Here is an 18,600-nt window from a genome sequence, read left to right as displayed (position 1 = left end):
TGCCTGCTTTGAGTAAGCTTTTGAGCTCTCTTGAAACCTCTTCACATACACACAGATGTCTCAGTTTTTGGCTTACAGGTTGCACTGTGTTGTGTACTTGAACTTTGTGGATGAACCCTTTAACACATCCAAGACGGTGGGCTGATTCACCCTGCTTGGTTTTGTGTTAGTGGGAGGTTCTTTTGCATCATCCTCTTCAATAAAAGTCACTTCTCCACCAACTATGTTAATCTGCTGCACTTTAATCAGGTCCAGGCCCAGTAGTGATGATCCAGTTTTCAGAATGATGCTGAAACTTTATTGTTTGGATTAGCTACTCCTGCTGTAGCTTGTAGGCAGCCAATGACAAGCAGATCCTCTTTTACATTTGTGAAGGTCCACATGTTTGACCTCTTCATGACCATCTTTCCCCCTGAAAACAATCATTTGCAGCATCTATGGCCTGTACAGTTTGCAGCTGAGAGCAGTGTAGCATTTTAACTGCTGCTTCCTCTTGACAACGCAATAGTTAGACCTTAGTCCAGTGTGAGGTCTTCCTCCAGCATTAGGAGATAAGCATTAGGAATGAGCTGATCTCCTTAGTTCATTTTCCATCAGTACAAAATCACACGGTGCAGCTAAAGTTCTAAACTTGGCGACATATTGGCTCACGGTTTCATCAGCATGTTGCACACTTTGTCTAAATGTGTATCTGGATGCCAACACATTAACTTTGGGAACAAAATGTCTTTCAGGTGCAACTATGGCTTCATCAAATGTTGTTCCTTTTTCTGTTCAGTGTAGAGAACAGACGCTGTCCTCCTGGACCCAAGCAATGTAATAAAACAGGTCAAATATTTTCTTCCATGTAGTGTGTGTATGTGTTAAAAACAACAACAACAAAAACTTCCATCTTGCCCTATTTGTTCCACATGGGCAGTTCCTTTTACTTGAAGCTCAGGTCCTCCACCAGAGGCCTGGGAGCTTAAGGGTCTCTTCAGTATCTTAGCTGTTCCTAGGACTGAGCTCTTCTGGACAGAGATCTCTGAGGTTGTTCCTGGGATCTGTTGGAGCCATTCTTCCAGTTTGGGGGTCACAGTACTGAGTGCTCCAATGACCACTGGTACCACTGAGGCCTTGACTTTCCACAACTTCTCCATTTCCTCTTTCAGCCCTTGGTGTTTCTCAAGCTTTTTGTGCCCCTTCTTCCTGATGTGACAGTCGCTACATCTATCACTACTGCCTTCTTCTGTTTATTGCCAATCACCACAATGTCTGGTTGGTTAGTCATCACCTGTTTGTCAGTCTGTATCTGGAAGTCCCACAGTATCTTAATCCTGCCTGTGAGGTGGATCAGTGAGTCAATGTCTCACTCACTTTTGGCATACAGCTTGATGTCATCCATGTAGAGGTGACTGATGACTGTTCCACTTTGGAACCGGCATCCATAGCTACTCTTTACAATCATCTGGCTGAGGGGGTTCAGGCCCACGCTGAACAGGAGTGGGGACAGAGCATCACCTTGGTATATGCATCGTTTGATGCTGACTTATAATTGGCTTTGAATTGAGCTCTAAAGTTGTCGTCCACATTCCCATTGAGTTCTCACTGACAGCTCTTAGTGTCCTGTTGATGTTATACAGTTTCAAGCACTCCAGTATCCATGTGTGGGGCATCGAGTCAAAAGCTTTCCTGTAGTCAATCCAGGCGGTGCACAGGTTTGTGTGTCTGCTCTTATAGTCTGGAGCTACAGTTCTGTCCACCAGTAGCTGGTGTTTGGCTCCCCTGGTGTTGGTGCCAGTTTCCCTTCTGTGCCTCACTCAGGTACTGACCCATGTGTCTATTCATCTTAGTTGCTATGATACCTGATAGGAGCTTCCATGTTGTACAGAGGCAGGTGATTGGCCAGTAGTTAGAAGGAATTGCCCCTTTCTGGGGGTCTTTCATGATCAATACTGTCCGGCAATGTTATTGCCTATGTTATAATAGGCAATAACATTTTAAGTACCATGCATTTGCACAAAAAGTAAAGAAATTTGTGTTTTGTTGAATATTTATTTGTTGTAATCATGCTTCTTGGGAATAAATCTTATACCGTTGATAAGACTGTTTATTTCCTCTTAAATGATACCCCATGTGTTACAAGAAAGAATTTGTGGGTTGAGTATGTCAGTTACTGCCGTGTAAAACTTGCCTAATCTTCCCTCCCAGTGCCAAGCAGCTTATTTACATTTTTACGCCAAAGAAACAATCCACTAAAAACAAGTTTCCTAACTTTCTGTGCTATGTTTACTTTGCACACTAATGCTGTATTTGGCCAGTGTAACCGATCTCACACCTTGTCGCCTAAACCAGGTTAGATGATGGCAGCCGAGATGCTAAAACACAGAGGGAGTGTTGTGAGAAAAAGAAGAATGAGGTCTGGCTAAACACTAAACACTGCATTTTATAGTTGTGTATTTTGGTGTGTGTGTGTTTAACTTGCAGCTTGGGTACACTTTTTAAAGTTGACTGTGTATTTTATACTGTTTAAACAATCATTTTTGAGTTTTGAGCCAAAAGCCACCAAACATGATTTCGTTGTTGCGTGTATGCATAATGACAACAAGAATGCTCGACCTTTCTTGTTGAACCCCTGCTTTTAATGCATTTTATTCATATAAAAATCCAAATTTCTAGAAACAGCCTAAACAAGCAAAGGGATTTTCGCATTGATTGCATATTAAAGATGGGCACGGTCAGTGTTTTAGCCTTCAGTGTGCTTGTTTTAAGAACCCCTGATGTGTACGGATTCATCCAGTACATGTTTCTTTAATGGATGTGCCTCGGTTAATAAAATCATTTTCCCTCTAATGATGATGTTTGGAGTCAGTCCACAGCCCCACACCAGCATATCATTTACCATGCAGGATACAACCTGTCAGTCACAACCCAGCTCTAGAGTATTTTTTTCTGTTTTACCATAAATGGGAACATAGTTTTACTCAATGTGCATTATTCTGCGTTGAAGACTTGGGCTTTGATATCATCATAACAGGTTAATTTGGAAAACTGTATTGCTGTTTAAAGCATAGAGATAATAAAACCCCACAACTGTACATGTACTGTCAGTTTACACACAGTTCAGCACCAAAAAGAGTTTGAAAAATGACTGAAAAACCTGAGTATGGAATTTTAAAAATGGAAAATGTGCCGAACCCCGATCTCAAAGTAAAGGAAAAGAAGGGAGTTTTTTTTTTCTAATTTCATGAATGGCAGTGACATTCCAAAAGTTTTTTTAATACCTCAAACCTGGTAAGTTCTCGTAGCTGAAATATAGCAACCATGAGCAGAAGAGCAAGAAAATGACCAGCGATTCATTCAGTAACCTTTAAATAATGTTTGGTAAAGGTCACAAAGCTTGGAACCTTTCTGAACGCTTTTCTAAAGATGATAAAGGCCTTTTCCTTCGAGGAGTTAAGGGTTCACCACAGGTCAGCATGAAGTGTTCCCATTATATGGAATGGCAAATAAAAGTATTAAACATGTGCAATATAGAAAGTCAAACTGAAAATATTAGTCATCTTTTAGAAAATATAAATTTTTCTGAAAGAAATTAAGTTTTAATTAGTAATGTTCAATAAAAAAAAAAGCTTTCTAGAAAAATTACTTTGCAAATATAAATATATTTTTAACATTTGCTTTCTCCCAGATGTGTTACCAGTCTGGTGGTGTTCCTTCCAAAATAAAATATTTAGAACCTGACAATATTTTTTCTGTTCTGCTAACTAAAGCCCTAGCTTGAAAGTGGGTAGAATTTACTTTTCCCATCAATGTAGATTCTGACAAAGATGATAAAAAATATTACAGATTTTATACATTATTATAGGTTAAAGTGTTAGTTAAGTCGACCCTAAAGGTGCTCATTGTAAGGTCATAAAGACCAATCAAAATAACAACAAAAAAATGACAAGGTAAGAAAATATTTGCAGTTTTTTTCTCATATTGATGGTTAAATGTGTCCCTGAATAAAAAAATTTGCAAACAGCTGTCAGCTACCACGTGCCTTTGTTTACCTACGAAAACAGCCGAAGTGACTGAAAATAGGTCAATAACGCTGACGCCCACGGAAGACTTGTTTGGGATTGAGAAGTCTGACAGTTTTCATGTATTGGTACAAATTTACCAGTTTTTTTTAACTCATTCTTTCTCTCTTATTCAGGGTTTAGCAGCAGATTCACGCTTATTTCTGCCTGAAATTCACTCGTCCACTTCCAGTGTTTTGGTTTACCTTGGCAGACATCAGCCAGTCTAATGTAGGTCAGTCATGTGACTCGAGCTTCCACCTGGATTCAGCCGAGTGCTTCATTGAAGCGTTTCAGAACTGCATATCGACATATCTGGAAAACTCCTGGAGCAAACTATTTCAAACTGTACCATTAGATATAGTTCAGAATAAACTTTTTTATGCTTTATTTTATAGTTTGCTTTGAGTACCATTAATCGCAAAGGTCCCCTTAAAAAGATTCAAATCTACTGAAGTGGAAAAGGGATGAGCGATTGTTGTAGATAGCTCGATGAGCTAAAAACTAGCCTGAGCAAGGCCAAGACCAGAGTTTTTACTGCCATATTACAGCTCAGTGTTAAAGGTTTCAACATTTACACCACCATCAGTTATATTCCTGCCACATGTGGCCCAGGCCTGCTCCAACAGACGTGCTAACAGCAAGCTGTTGCTAACCGCACTTTCAAATAACCATTTCATTTTACGTAAATGACAATTATGCAAAACTGACAGTGACGTGAAGGTTCGTAGAATAGCGTCTGTGTGAACTGCTATGGTGTTTAAAAAAAAACATTTTTATTGGAGTTGTTCTAAGATGGCAGCAGTTTACTTTTAGCCGTATTAGAGCTAGCCGTTAGCTCTCAGTCTGGTCAGAATTAATCTCTACTTTTTCCAAACTTGGGTTGCAACAAGAGCTTCCACAACAGATAAGATGTTTATTGTTCGAAACTAGTTCCCAGAACCTCACTACAGAGCGTCAATAATTTTAGCTTTTCTTAAAAAAAAAAAAAAAAAGTTTTATTTTGTAAAGCGGAAGTTGCACCTAACTGGATCCGGTTCTCGTCATCTGACTTTTTTTTGTTGTTGTTCCCTGTTGGGAAGGAAAAAAGTTTCGAAGCCCCACCCTCGTCGCCGCCTGTAAGCAGCGACGTTGAAGTGGTGCGAGGAGCTAACCAGTGAACGCAGCCCGGGGAGCAGGAGCGGAACTACAACTTCTTGTCATGGACGACTTCTTCTTCTCCTCCTTGTTGTTGTTGTTGTTGTTGTTGTTGTTGTCGGGCTGTGGACCGGACCGAGGGCTGAACTCCCACCAGGAAAACTAGTTGGGAACTTCGTCTCGCTCCCTCTTTGGAAAGTAAGGAGTCCGAGCGGCGTGTTTGGAGAGCTCTTCCTGTTCCAGGCTCGGCGGCGGCTTTTTTTTTCTGCGAACAAGCCGCGAATCTCGAAGCTCGCCTCGGCGGCTCTGACTCCCCCCGCGCCGCCGGCATGGAGACCGTGGCGCAGAGACTGATGCGGGATTTCCTACGCGCGCGCCGCAAAGTTGCGTTCGGACGCAGTTAGTGGACATTTGGGTTGGATGTAATGCTTGAAAGTCGCTGGCTGGCTGAACTGAATGCTCCTTTCCTGCCATTCTTCTCCGCTCCTCAGCGCTTCCTGCTTGTGGTGGCCGCTGCACTTAATGGCTAAAAATACATGAAACCCCAACACGGACAGCCAAATGTTTGGGAAATGTTGATCTGCTGTTGCAACAGCAACATTTAGCAGCCCTTCTGCCACTAGCTGTCAGTGTTTTTATTTAATTCTAGTCCTGAAAGTTTGACTTTTCACAAGCAGAGCTCAACAAGTGGTAAGGTTTGAATGAGGAAAAGGCTGCTTCAGCCATATTCAGAACCAGTCAAGACTCTTTCCTCCTGAGTTAGGGTTAGTGACATGATATCGTGCTAGGAAACCACACACCACATCACTTGAAATCGAAATCGAGCAGAGGCCCTTGCGGTCCTCGGGAGGCTCGGCGCTCCCAAAGAGAAGCAGAGCCGTCGCCCTGAGATGGAAAGTTTCAAGACGCCTGGCTTTCGCTCGTCTCTGAGCCCGTAGCCGGACCTGTCGGGTCGACTCCGGAACACGTTTCATGGGTTCCTGATGAGCCGGCGAGAAAGACGGGGAAAGGGAGCGAGGCGCGACAAAGTGCTCCTTCGTGCTTTACTTTCGGTGCTGAGTCGGGTCCGGCCACAGCGTCTGCTTGAGGCTCCATGGAGCCGCTGAAGAACATATTCAGCCGCAACTCGCTGTCCAACTGGAAGAACCTGGAGCAGTCGCAAAAAGGGAACTTCATCAACCCCGTGTGGACAGCCTTGTTCGACTACGAGGCCTCCTGCAAAGATGAGCTCACCTTGCGCAAGGGCGACCTGGTGGAGGTCCTCTCCCAGGACTCGGAGATCTCAGGGGACGAGGGCTGGTGGGCGGGGAAGGTCAACAACAAGGTGGGCATCTTCCCGTCCAACTACGGCTCCTTCAAGCCCAGCGGCTACGCCAAGCTTCCGGGCAGCAGCGTGGTGGGCGAGCTGGACCACGCCGTGGTGGTCGACTTCGAGCCTGAGGAGGTGGACTTCCGGGAGCTGAGCCTGGAGGAGGTGATCGGCGTGGGCGGCTTCGGCAAGGTGTACCGCGGCACGTGGCGGAGCGAGCTGGTGGCCGTGAAGGCGGCCCGCCAGGACCCGGACGAGGACATCAGTGTGACGGCGCAGAACGTGAGGCAGGAGGCGCGCCTGTTCGCCATGCTCACGCACCCGAACATCATCGCCTTGAAGGGCGTCTGCCTGCAGGAGCCCAACATGTGCCTCATCATGGAGTACGCCTCGGGCGGGCCGCTGAGCCGGGCGCTGGCGGGCCGCCGCATCCCGCCTCACGTCCTGGTCAACTGGGCCGTGCAGATAGCCCGAGGGATGCTGTACCTGCACAGCGAGGCCATCGTTCCCGTCATTCATCGGGACCTCAAGTCCAATAACAGTAAGTCTCTGCAGAGGGCAAAGAGTGCGGCCATGTTTGTGTTGTCACTTCCTGCCTCACCAAGGGGGACGGCTCTTTGGTGTGCAGTCACGGGGAAACAAAGTTTTAAATATTCTTGGGTTCTATGTATTAGGGCGTAATAAGAAATAGATCTGGGCTTTCCCAGGTTCTGAAATGGTTCCAGTCTAACCTGAGGTGTACAGAAAGCAGGATTACTGTTAGCCACGTCTGGAAAAGCAGGAGGTTCGTCAGTGTTGCTGCTCTGGAATGTACAGGTGTGTGTGTATGTGTGTGTGTGTTGACACAATGCCAAGGAGGAAAGACATCAGCAACGAGCTACGAGAAGCCCGGAGGAGGTCAAAGGGCATTTCAAAACTATTTGGAGCCAGTTACATAACAGAGACAAAGATCGCTCAGAAGTGGAAGACCTTTAGAGACAGCTGCTAATCTTTCACCCCAAGGTCAGACCATGCAGTGCCCCCCAAAGAGCTTTGTCTCAGTTAGCAGGTGAAAGGTGCAAGTTTACGACAGGGTGATTAGAAAAAGATTGAACAGTTCGGCTCGTTTGGGTTGATGGTTTACAGCGTTGTGTCAAAATAAACTGCCAGAGCTCTGGAACAGTAATCTACACCGACTAGAAAAAAACAACAACAAGATAAAACAGATTGTTAAGCATAGTGATAAAGTGCAGGGGTATTGGGTTCATGACTGATTTTTTTTTTTTTTTTTTTTAAAGTGACGTTTTATTTTGGAAAGCACACCACCAGCCTGCATGTTTATTTCGTCTAACTTGATGCTGATTTTTGTTTTGTTTTTAACACACCTGGGGAGAAAAGGAAATGTCAAACACATTTTACCAGCAAGTGACTTTGTTTTTTTTTTTTGTTTTTTTTTTCAGTTAGAAGTCTTCTTAATCGTTACTGAGCAGAAATGCTGAATTTTACAGCAAATAAAAAGGAACATTTCTGATCTTTGAACAGACGAGATTAAAGCGGAAACATTTGCTCATAACACACAGCTCCATATATATGTGTGTGTATATATATATGTATATATACATATATATATATATACACACCTCATACCACAGCCATGTGAGAGACTAATAAAGTCAAACAGAAAGCCACCACTGAGAGTTCTTGTTGCTAACAGAGGCTCAGCCAGGGACTGAAGGGTAGACTTTCTGTTTCCCCCGACTGTACAGGTGTTTAAATGCTGCTGAAGAAATGTCTTTGTTTATTATGGCCATTTGGAAATAAGCATAACCTTTAATCGTCTTTATCTTGATCATGACGAAGCATTGAGGGGAAAAAAAGGATTTATGGTTCTGATAAAGCTTCCTTGTGGAAGCCAAGTCAGGTCATGTGACCTGCCTGGTTAAAAAAGGTAGGCTGAGGATAGAGAGAGAGAGGAGCCTGCAGCTGTGTGTTGCTGATAGGACGAAACGCCTCGGTTTGCAAGCAAAGGTCAGCATTTCAGGAGGAACTGTTGGGCCGGGCTCGTATGCACGGGAGCAGCACGTCGGCCGGTCAGCTGCCTCCGTGCTTTCAACCTAAACACAGAGTCATGTGTTGTGCAGCAGCTCCCTCTCTGTTATTAGCATTCTTGTGATGCAGCCTGACGTCTGCCCGTCACTGCTGTGGTTCCACATGCAGCTTCCTGCCTGCTGCTGCCGCTCCCGCTCACCAAAATACACCGAAGCAGCTCACTCTTCAAACTATTTTTACCAAACTGAAACAGCAAGGCCACCTGATTGTTTTCTAACCTCGTCAAACACAACATATTTTGATCCCATTAGATAAATCTTTTAAAGGTAACACAATTAGAATTTTTAAAACCAGTCTACTGGTTACCAATTTCTTGTCAGAAACCAATCATCGGAATCCAGTTCTTAAATCGGCAGCAGTAAAAAGTCCTGAGTTTTATTTCCTGGAACTGAAGCTGAGGAATCGCTCTGATTGGCTGTGAAGTTTCAGATTATTCCTTTGTGGATAAAACAAGAGCAAAGCAGTCCAAAGGGCCGGGTTCTGCTCGGCTCTTTGCGGACGTCTATCATAAAATGTTTTATTTCATCCGAGCTGAGAAATGAATGAATGAATTAGCTCGATCACTGCCTGACCCAGTTAGCTACAGCGCTACCGTGCGTCGTTTCTTTAACGGATTAGAAACACGAAGAGGATGAACACTAACACGGCGAAACCTGTAGTTTGAGGCGAGCGCGGCCTCGGCTTCCTCCGAGGCAGGAACCCGGCGTGGCACACCCTAAGAATTCCTTTTCCCCCAAAGATGCCTTGGTGGGCGCTCTCGTCTCCCTTCTGCTTTGTATCTGTCAATCTCACTTGTCGGATCGTTGACAGGATCGGGTTGGCACACGTCGTCTCCCTTCGCTTATCTTCGCTTTCTGTGTCAGCCCCCCCACCCCCACCCCAAGATGAAAACGCATCTCCTGTTAATGCAGCGATACGGCGTTTGTATACGAGCGAACACAGGCTGCCTCTCTGCGTGCTGGGAGATCTTATCGCTTGGCCTGCCTCCTCCTGCTTCTTGTTTTTTAATTCTTCTCCGGAGCTTTGTCCCCCCCCGGCCTGCCTCTACATGTCTCCATGCAGGCAGAACCCTGTTGTGTCACTGAGCAATATCCTGTTGCGGTGGAAGGAGGGAAGCGGGGGGGGAGTTGTTTAAAAAAAAAAACTTCAATTTCTTTTTTTTAATTTTTTCTCCCCCCTCTTTGTTTTTGCTTTAATTGGCTCATGGATTGGTGTGTTTAACAGGTGCAGTATCGTGTAAGGATATCTTTAAGGGGGGGGGGAGCTGTTCTGGGAGTAACCGTCTTTGCGTGAAAAGAAAGTACTCGAGTCTCAAAGATAAACCTCAGAGCATGGTTTTAGTTCCTCAGACCAATGCTGTCTCAAGAAGCCATTTTATGTCAAACACTCTGTCGTCACATGAAGAAATCCGTCAGACAGGTGCCGAAACTCTGCCTCCAGCTGTATCTGCAAGTGAGTCAGAACGCAATTAAAGGCAACCGGTTCCAAGGATTAAAATGGAAGTTGGTGAGGTGTCCCTCTCTTTATGACGATATGACGGCCATCCGTCAGCTGGATCTGTAGTGTAGGTGAGAAAAACAAGAAAAAAAAACTACAGCGTAACTAGAGTGGAAAAGAAAACTTTTCGGCAACTAGGGGCATCTGTCAGAGTGATGGATTAAGGTGGAAAGTCATTATCCCAGAAGGCCTCATAAACAAGAGCCAAGAGTTGAAAGTAATGGCCAGCAGAAGATGCTGATTAAACAGCAGCGAGGAAGAAAACGCATCGCAGGGCCACTTGGGTCGAAGCCAGGGGGCATAACTTGAATTCCATCGAACACAAAGAGCAGAGAGTCGAGGATCCTGTTTTTTTTTTTTTTTTTCATGCGTCGGGGATAAAAGGGTTTTTCCCAACATTCTCCACACGCAGTTGTTCTCTGCCGTTTCAGTATCTCTCTCTGCTATCAGGCTTGTGCTGTTTTGCATACAGTTCGGCGAGAAACACCTGAATTCTTCGCCAATCACCGGCCGACCGAACACCAGGGTCAGGGTTTCGAAGCCTCAGACTTTAAACCGCTCCTTATCTCCAGACAAGGATCCACGTCTTTGCCTCGTGGCTTGTTGGAGACGCCAGGGGGAAAAAAACCAACCCAAAACCCTCTGGATCCGAATAGATCCGAAGACCAACAAAGCTCCCATTGCACAGTTTATAAAGTCATGTTTCTGGCTATTACTCCTCTAAAAATAGTCACCATATTTAATGCACAAACACTTTAAAAATACATATATGTAAGGCAACAATTGCAATACATTAAATGTATAACAAAATGTACTTTACATTATATAATATATAGTGCATAGTATACAATGTATAGTTTTATTACATATTTATTGGTTTGTGATGAACCATTTTACTTTTAAACATATAATTTAGATGAATTAAAACACTCATTTTAATGGGAATTGCGGCTTTGTGAGAAAGATAATTATAGTAATCTTTTTTTCATTCAACACTAAGGCTAAATATTTTAATTATGCCTTTCTTTAAATTAAAACAGCTTGGTATTTCTTACAGTAATGTATTATAAGTGAACAGATGTCAGTTAGCTTCAGTTAGCATCAGTTAGCATAGTGTCGGCCCCTTCTGGAAGAACGTGGTCACTTTTAGTTAAAAAAAACCCTGGTGTGACGATAGTTACTAATAAAGACGTCCCTTCCTGTTGGGTTTATATTTTTTTCTACATTTTGTTTGAGTTTTTCCTGGATGGTTCGTGTCCCTGACGTGTCCCTGGCAGTCGTGTCGCGGCGCAGCTGTTTACCGGACACTTCGTGTCATGTCGCTGCGCCTCACAGGCGTTTCATGATAAAACTTTGTTTGAGTCAGCAAACTGATTTCTCCCCCCCACACAAATGTTGCACAATACCTAAAAAAAAAAACCCCACACAGCCGTCCTTGATTTGCAATAGCTTTACTTCATAAAAATCTGTATTTATTTGGAGGAGGATTGAAGTTTACATTCGGAAACCGAGCCCAGCTGCTTGGATTTGATCTTATCCTCAGCAGAAGCTTTGGATTGTCGCAGCGTGGGAGGATCTGAATGTCTGTTTTATTAAAAACAATTTTTTTGAAAGGCTACAGTGCTTAAAAAAAAGAAATTCAGAAAAATGAAGTTAATAGCTGTTACATGTTAATATTTTAATTCTTCCAACTGGTTTTGTGAGGAAGTTAAGAAGACAGCTGACTCACGGTTTAACTTCATTTTACCGTACCTCACCTATACAAAACAAAAGCACGCACAAATTCTTATCTTTTTTTTTTTACACATATATAATAGTAAATCCCGTATTTTCCGCACTATAGGGCGCACTGGATTATAAGACGCACTGTCAATGAATGGTCCATTTTCTAACTTTTGTCATATCTAAAGCGCACCGTAAGTAAGGCACATCGTTGTGCACCTCCTAATTTCTGTAACTTTGCGCGTACCGTAAGTGCAAAATATAAACGTCTCCACCGCTCGCTCAGGTCCGCGTGGCGTGCACGGAGCTCTGCGTGACCATAACTGAGCCTTAATGCTGCAAGCGGTGCAGCTTTATTTACCAAAGTCGTACTAAAACATTACAACGTCTTACATATATAAGGCGCTCCGGATTATAAGGCGCACTGTCGTTTTTTGAGTAAATTGAAGGCTTTTAAGTGCGCCTTATAGTCCGGAAAATATGGTAGTAAAAAAAACCCCAACTGTTTTCTGCATATATCAGAGCCATATTGATGCACCAAGTTATACATTTATTTTTTTACCCGTATCCCTACCACTGAGTCCGTCTCTCAATTTTCCGTGTTTATACTAAAAGTCCGGTTGTTTGTCCTGTTTTTTTTTATTTTTTTTATTTTTTTTAATGGGAATGTAGGTGGAGAACCACAAAAATGAGCTTTTAGCCTTTGCGACAGAGATCACAACAACTGAGGACGACTTAATAAAACTTTAGCACGAACCCATCTTTTCTGTTTATGTGAAACAAACCGGTAACAAGTATATGACATACTATGTACTATTTAATATATTGGCTTCTTGTAACTCCTTACTAAAAATGGGATCGGTTTCTGAAGACACAGTCTGCAGTTATCTCCACTGAGGAGGTTATGTTTTCAGTAGTGTTGGTCCGTTTGTCTGTCTGTTAGTAAGATTACTTAAAAACTATTAAACAGGTTTTGATGAAATTTTCAGGAAATGTTTTGGTTGTCACTGAAAACAATGGATTAAATTTAGGTGGGTATCTGGATCACGATTCGGCTCCTACAAGTTTTTATTGACCCTTTCACATCCAGCTGGGACGACGTGGGCCGACCACAGGAAACAAAGATGGCACCACCGTTACAAATCAGTCTAGTCAGAAGCTCAGTTTATTTTTGTGTTCACACTCATTTATTGACAACTTTAAATCGGATTCTAACTGAACTGTACATAACTACTTGTACATTTGATTTAGTATTTTATTTAAAAATAGATTTGGATTGCATTTATTGAATTAGGATTTGACCTGTTAGATTTTTTGGCATATCGTCCTCCTGAAATGATTGTTTTAGTTGCAAATTTGCACATTTAAAAAGAAAATGAAAATAAAAAAAAGTCATGACTGCTTTTACTTAAAAGGTTTTAAAAGGTTCAGTCATTCCAACTGTTTTTTTTTTTTACCGTTTTCTGCACAAAGAGTACACAGACCTAAAACCAGCTTTAGGCACGACCACACAACATAAACCTCTGCAGGGTTTTAGTTGGAGCTGGAGGGGAAAAGCGCCAAGCCCCGGGACTCACAGGCTCTTTTTTTCTCAGGAAGAAGCCACACTTAGATCTTGGATCAACACGCCTTTTTTTTTTTTTTTTCTTTTTTTGCCACAAGTGGACAAACATCTGATACGTGTCTCTACCAGCATGTTTTCTTTCAGGTTCCCTTAGTGTCTCACACTGCTGTGCACTTAAAACATCCCTTGTGTGTGTGTTTGAGTTTAAATACCAGTCGGCTGGGTGTGTGTGTGTGTGTGCTGCATTCATGTGGCGAACTGGTCTTTACCTATCAGAGCCTTCTTAAACTCGCAGGGATCATGAGGGGGGTTTAGATGTTTCATTCTTCTCAATTTAGCAGATATATGGAGTGCAGGAAATACGATCTGAAGCATGATAAACGGATTTTGCTAAAACGGTTGTACCAAACGTGTGTGTTTGTATTTAAGTGTGATGTTGTCAGGTGTCAATAATTTGCGTATTTGGTCAGTTCATGATCTACATAATAAACTATGTAAAGGAACATGAACTCTAACACAATGTAAGCATCATTTGTATGCAGCATAAAGGGCATTTAAAAGCACACACTGTGTGTACGCCTAATTAAAACAGTTTTGATCAATCTTTTTTGAATTTTGACTTTTAATTCAGTCGTTCCTCACCTGCCCCGATCTCGAAGTTGAACATGGCCGATTCACTCACGTTGCCGCAGTGCTTAAAGACATAAAAAGTGTTTAAGCTGTTAGCTTGTACTGCCGGTTGTAGTTAGCCTGGCCGCCGAGCGCAACATTCAGGTTCTTGGACTTGCAGCTGGAATGCGCTTGGTTTCCAGATCCCAGGTCCAAATATGCAAGGTGAATGGTGAATAACGGCGCCGACACACCTAGCTCGCGTTTAATCAAAAGTTTAATTTAGCACACGTACAGACGGGGGCTTGAAGTTACACTTAGAGACAAACAGAAAAGGAAAAGTGGGTTTTAAATAACTTTTTGACACTTCCATTTCCAAACACCCTCGTTAAACAAAAACCTCCCGGTCAGAATATAGATTTTTTTAATTTTCTGCTTTTAAAGTCTCTTGTACAGATACCTAGGCGCCTATGTGTTGCACTTAATGCACTGACAGCTGCCTCTTGAAGAAAAAAACAGTTTTTACGAAGACCACACCGTATCACCATTGGTACTGGCTGCAGGTTTTTACAGCGACAGCAGGAAGTTGTGTATCACTGATACATCAGGAGCGTTGGAGTCAAACAGATGACGGCACTTGTGTGCGTTAAGACCTTCGTCGCTCAGAGCCTCAGAAGTGAAGCATCCTGTCTACAAACGTTCGATTTACCGAGGTATGCCTGGGGTGCGCCGGAGAGCTCACTGGCGATGAGCTGGATGTTTTTCATCCAGAAATACTAGTAAGAGTACATTTGGATCAAAAGGAACCATACGCTAATTCCTCAACTCTTTAATTAAGGGGGGTGGCCTTGTCCTGGAGATGAGATTAAAGCCGAACTGGAAACCCTGTCGAGGTTTTCAAAGAAGCGTCAAAATATGAAGATTGGTACCGGCTTCATGTCGGCGCGCGGAGCTTTCTGATCACGCCAGGAGGGGAACGACTTCAGGCTGACAGCAGAAGGAGACGGCTGTCCTGATTATGTCAAAGAAAAAAAGAAGTTAATAATAATCACCTAACAAAATATCAACTTTGCAAATGAAAAAAAAAAAAAAATTAATTTATTGTAATGCTAAGCGACTCCGACCACAAATGAGTGGTTCACTTTTACCGACTTATAAAACCTATTTTATTGTAAATATGGCTCCTCGCTAATAAGTGGTCAAAATACTGAATTTGTTTCGACCACCAATCTCTGTCAGATATTCAGCTGTTCAAAGTGCGCATTCTGAGTGAGAGTTCATTCATTAGAAAGTCTAACCTAATTTAGCTGGGCCTACATATGCTCTTATATTTTACTGTATCTCAGCCAAAAATATCTCCTAAAACTGGGTTGATACAAAATAATAATTGCTGTTGTTATATGTCGTAGCCACCAACCTTTTAGTTTGGAGCATCTTATGCCAATTAGGAGATGATATTTTATTGAGAAGCTACATTAAAGAGGTATGTTTTTAATATAACACAAGTTGGAATGCCCTGAAATACTCAGATGCACCAAATCATCCTAAATGGCATATTAATTTAGGGCTTTTAAAACTTTTTTGTAATGATTATACCTTTAGCACCACTTATTAAAGTTTTGACCCGTGTAGATGAGAGAAATTCACAAATAACTCAGCAATGTGCACCCAACTCTTGTTTTTATTTGGACTCTAGGTGAGGTTTCGGCGACGCGTGCCAGTGGGTAGTCATGTGCCAGAAACACATGCAAGAAGGATTAAAAGAAGCACTTCCTAAAATCTTGTCTAACTGTCGTGAGTTTCACAGGGGAGGTTCTGTAAGTTCCCTATTTCCTCCTGTTACCTGTCTGGGGTGTCCGCTCTGACCGGGACCACGGCCCCTGACCCTGGAGCTCCTCCCCGGGGAAGGGGGGGTCGGACCCAGCGAACGACCCTCCTTCGTGAGGTTCTTAGGAAGTGGAGCTGACAATGGTTAAATTTCAACACGGAGAGCTCCGGGAGGCTCGTTAATAAGTGACTTCTTTCTGGAGCGCACAGCCCTTCACCGGGCACAGCGAATCATTTATACCCCCCCCCCCCTTTCCCTGACAGCGTTAACGTGGCTGCACAGAAACAGAATACTCCTTTGTGTGTGTGTGAGGGTGTTTTGGAGGACACGTTTCTCACTGTACGCGGGTTAGCTCGCAACCCTTGTGCCAGAAAATGTGCAGGTTCTTTTCTATTTTATGTGTGTGTGTGTGCAGCATTATAATATCCAGCCATTTTTGTTCAACTTAAGTGTTTCGGTTCATTTTTTGCTGACTAAATTAATTTGTGAACAGCTGTCACTAGGAGGCTGTCAGAGGAAACAAAGGTCACCGTTTACCATCCACGCTGAACACTGGATCCAGGGGCAGTTTCTGACGAAGCGTAGATTTGGGAAGCTGACGATGAACGGGGCTGCAGTCCTCTTGAACATTTAATGCATCACGCTGTAGGCTACGGTCCACTGCAGCCAAACGCCACTCAATCCCGATGTCTCTGCGCCTTTGCGACACACATCAGATTTTTTCATGGCAGGGTGAACGGGACAAATCAGGTTTTTGTTCATATCTGACCCAGGTCTTTTCATTATGTGGTACTGAATCAGACACATATCCGATGTTTTTCAAAGTCATCGCAGCTTCAACTCTGATGTCACATTTCATCCCACTTCTACGTCGGATGAAAGGTCGGAGGTCATCACGTCAAAGTCCCACCACTCTCCATCCACACATGCCTCTGCACAGAGGCAGCAGCCACAGCTCCAAAAAAGGTCATCGTTAACATTTGCGTTAACATTCTGTCTTTTTTATTTTTTTCTGTTTGGATGGACAGTTGTCCCTGATTGGACAGCAACTTCAGAATCAATACAAACATGCTAACACTCACAGCGTCCATGTTTACTTCCATAAACTCAGCGTGCAGAGCGTGATGTCACATCTTCTGAGCATGCAGGTCATTTCGGGAACTGGAGACCGATGGAGGTCACATTTAAAATATAATGTGAACGACCACACAAAGAAATCAGATTTGAGCATTAAGCCCTTCAGTGTGAACGGAGCCATATTTGAAACAAGTGATATGTTGTGATTCTTTGACAGTGTTGGCGTTTTCAGTAAGTGGTATTTAACTGACTGGATTAGTTTTCACTGAGTGTACAGTTAGACAGATTAGTTCTGGGTTTTGTTCTTCTCTAGGCGTGTAAAACGCACAGGTGGAGTATGCCGAGTGTCAAAAATGATGCCTCCGTTATTTTTCCAGCTTTGACCCTCACACCAGCAGCGGCTGAATGCTAACCGCCTCTCTGTCTGGCAGCATCCGGCCACATTTTTCAACACTGTTCCATTTTCAAGAGTCGGTGCTCCTGAAACGATACATTTTTATGCCCACTCGCTCCCCATTTGTAGCGCTGTATCAGAATCAAATTTTAAAACGGATGAAGAAGGAATTTATTTTAGCGGGATCCCGGATCTTGTCATTATAAGGACTACTGCAAAAAGATAATGTCCGGTGATCCATTGGTTAAGAAATCGGTTTTTCTGGTGAGAAAGAGAAAACATTAAACTTGTGTTTTGAAGCCAATCTGTGTTGTTAAAGCCACTTCATGTTCTTCAGGTTTTAGTCAGTGTTAACTGACGCACCTCCACGCTGCGGTGTACCCGGCGTGCTTTAGGCTTGGCAGTACACATAAATAATGTTTGGTACTTTTGTGATTATAGTGAAGTACAAGTTTAGTACAACAGGAAACAACAAATGCCAGATGCTAGGGGTTTTTGTGCACGATTCTAAGGTACTATCACATATTTTAGCTCAGTATACATAAAATTAACTGAGATGTAGCAATTTTTGTGTTTTCTAAGATCAGTTAGCAGCGGTAGCCATCTTGAATCAAGTTGACTCCCACACTAATGTACATCCGACGATTAGTTTCTGAGTTTCATTCAAATCTGTCCAGTGGTTTATGAGATATGACAGATAAACAGGTGCCTCTTAAACACCTGGTGTCATATTTTGTCTTTATTAAATGTCAGATGATATTGAAAGCCATATGAATTATGGCCCCTTTGGCTTCCCATACACCCACCTTTCACTCTCCACGTCTGCAGCGAGTTACTGAAAAGATCCGATTTGTGACAAAAACTCCGATACTCAAGTCATTTGAGCTAGCTGTTCTTGCTTTGCTTTGGTGCAGAGTGCTTTAGAAGTCATCTTCTTAGGCGTACGCTCTTCGTTAAGAAGGAAAAAAAACAAGTCCAGATAGTGCTGGGCAATATGGAAAAAATTCTATATCACGATATGGATAATTTTATATCACGATAACGATATATATCAGGATATACCCCAATTAAGTACGTTGTCAGTTATTCTCTGAAAAATATGAAAAAATAATCTAATTTCTTACGTTTTTCAAGCTTTATTTCTAAATGACATTTAACTGAACTTTTACAAATGAGATCTGCTGCATTTTAGTGCAGCTATATATATGTACCTGTTACAACGTAACAGTATCAAATGATAACAGACTCCATTATCTTCGGCCGGCTATAGTTTCACTTTTCCCAACTTTCCCCGGCTCTTTTACAACTTGTTTGACCTCGCACTTTTTGGAT

At 42.8% G+C, this 18,600-nt stretch overlaps 1 protein-coding gene across 1 annotated transcript in view; it reads left to right on the top strand.

The window, feature by feature from the left end:
- Positions 1 to 6,273: 6,273 nt before the first annotated feature.
- Positions 6,274 to 18,600, top strand: part of LOC108239385 (mitogen-activated protein kinase kinase kinase 11) — a gene marked incomplete in the record, with an annotated part of 54,833 nt that continues 42,506 nt past the window's right edge. Inside the window, 1 exon segment of the mRNA XM_025007201.2 lies at positions 6,274 to 7,064. Within this exon segment, the coding sequence (XP_024862969.1) occupies positions 6,274 to 7,064 (791 nt within the window).

This window comes from Kryptolebias marmoratus, linkage group LG7 (assembly GCF_001649575.2).
Source record: "Kryptolebias marmoratus isolate JLee-2015 linkage group LG7, ASM164957v2, whole genome shotgun sequence".
In the NCBI taxonomy this organism is placed as follows: domain Eukaryota; kingdom Metazoa; phylum Chordata; class Actinopteri; order Cyprinodontiformes; family Rivulidae; genus Kryptolebias; species Kryptolebias marmoratus.
The sequence above is the reverse complement of the archived record's forward strand: the minus strand, read 5'-3'. Positions and strand labels throughout refer to the sequence as shown.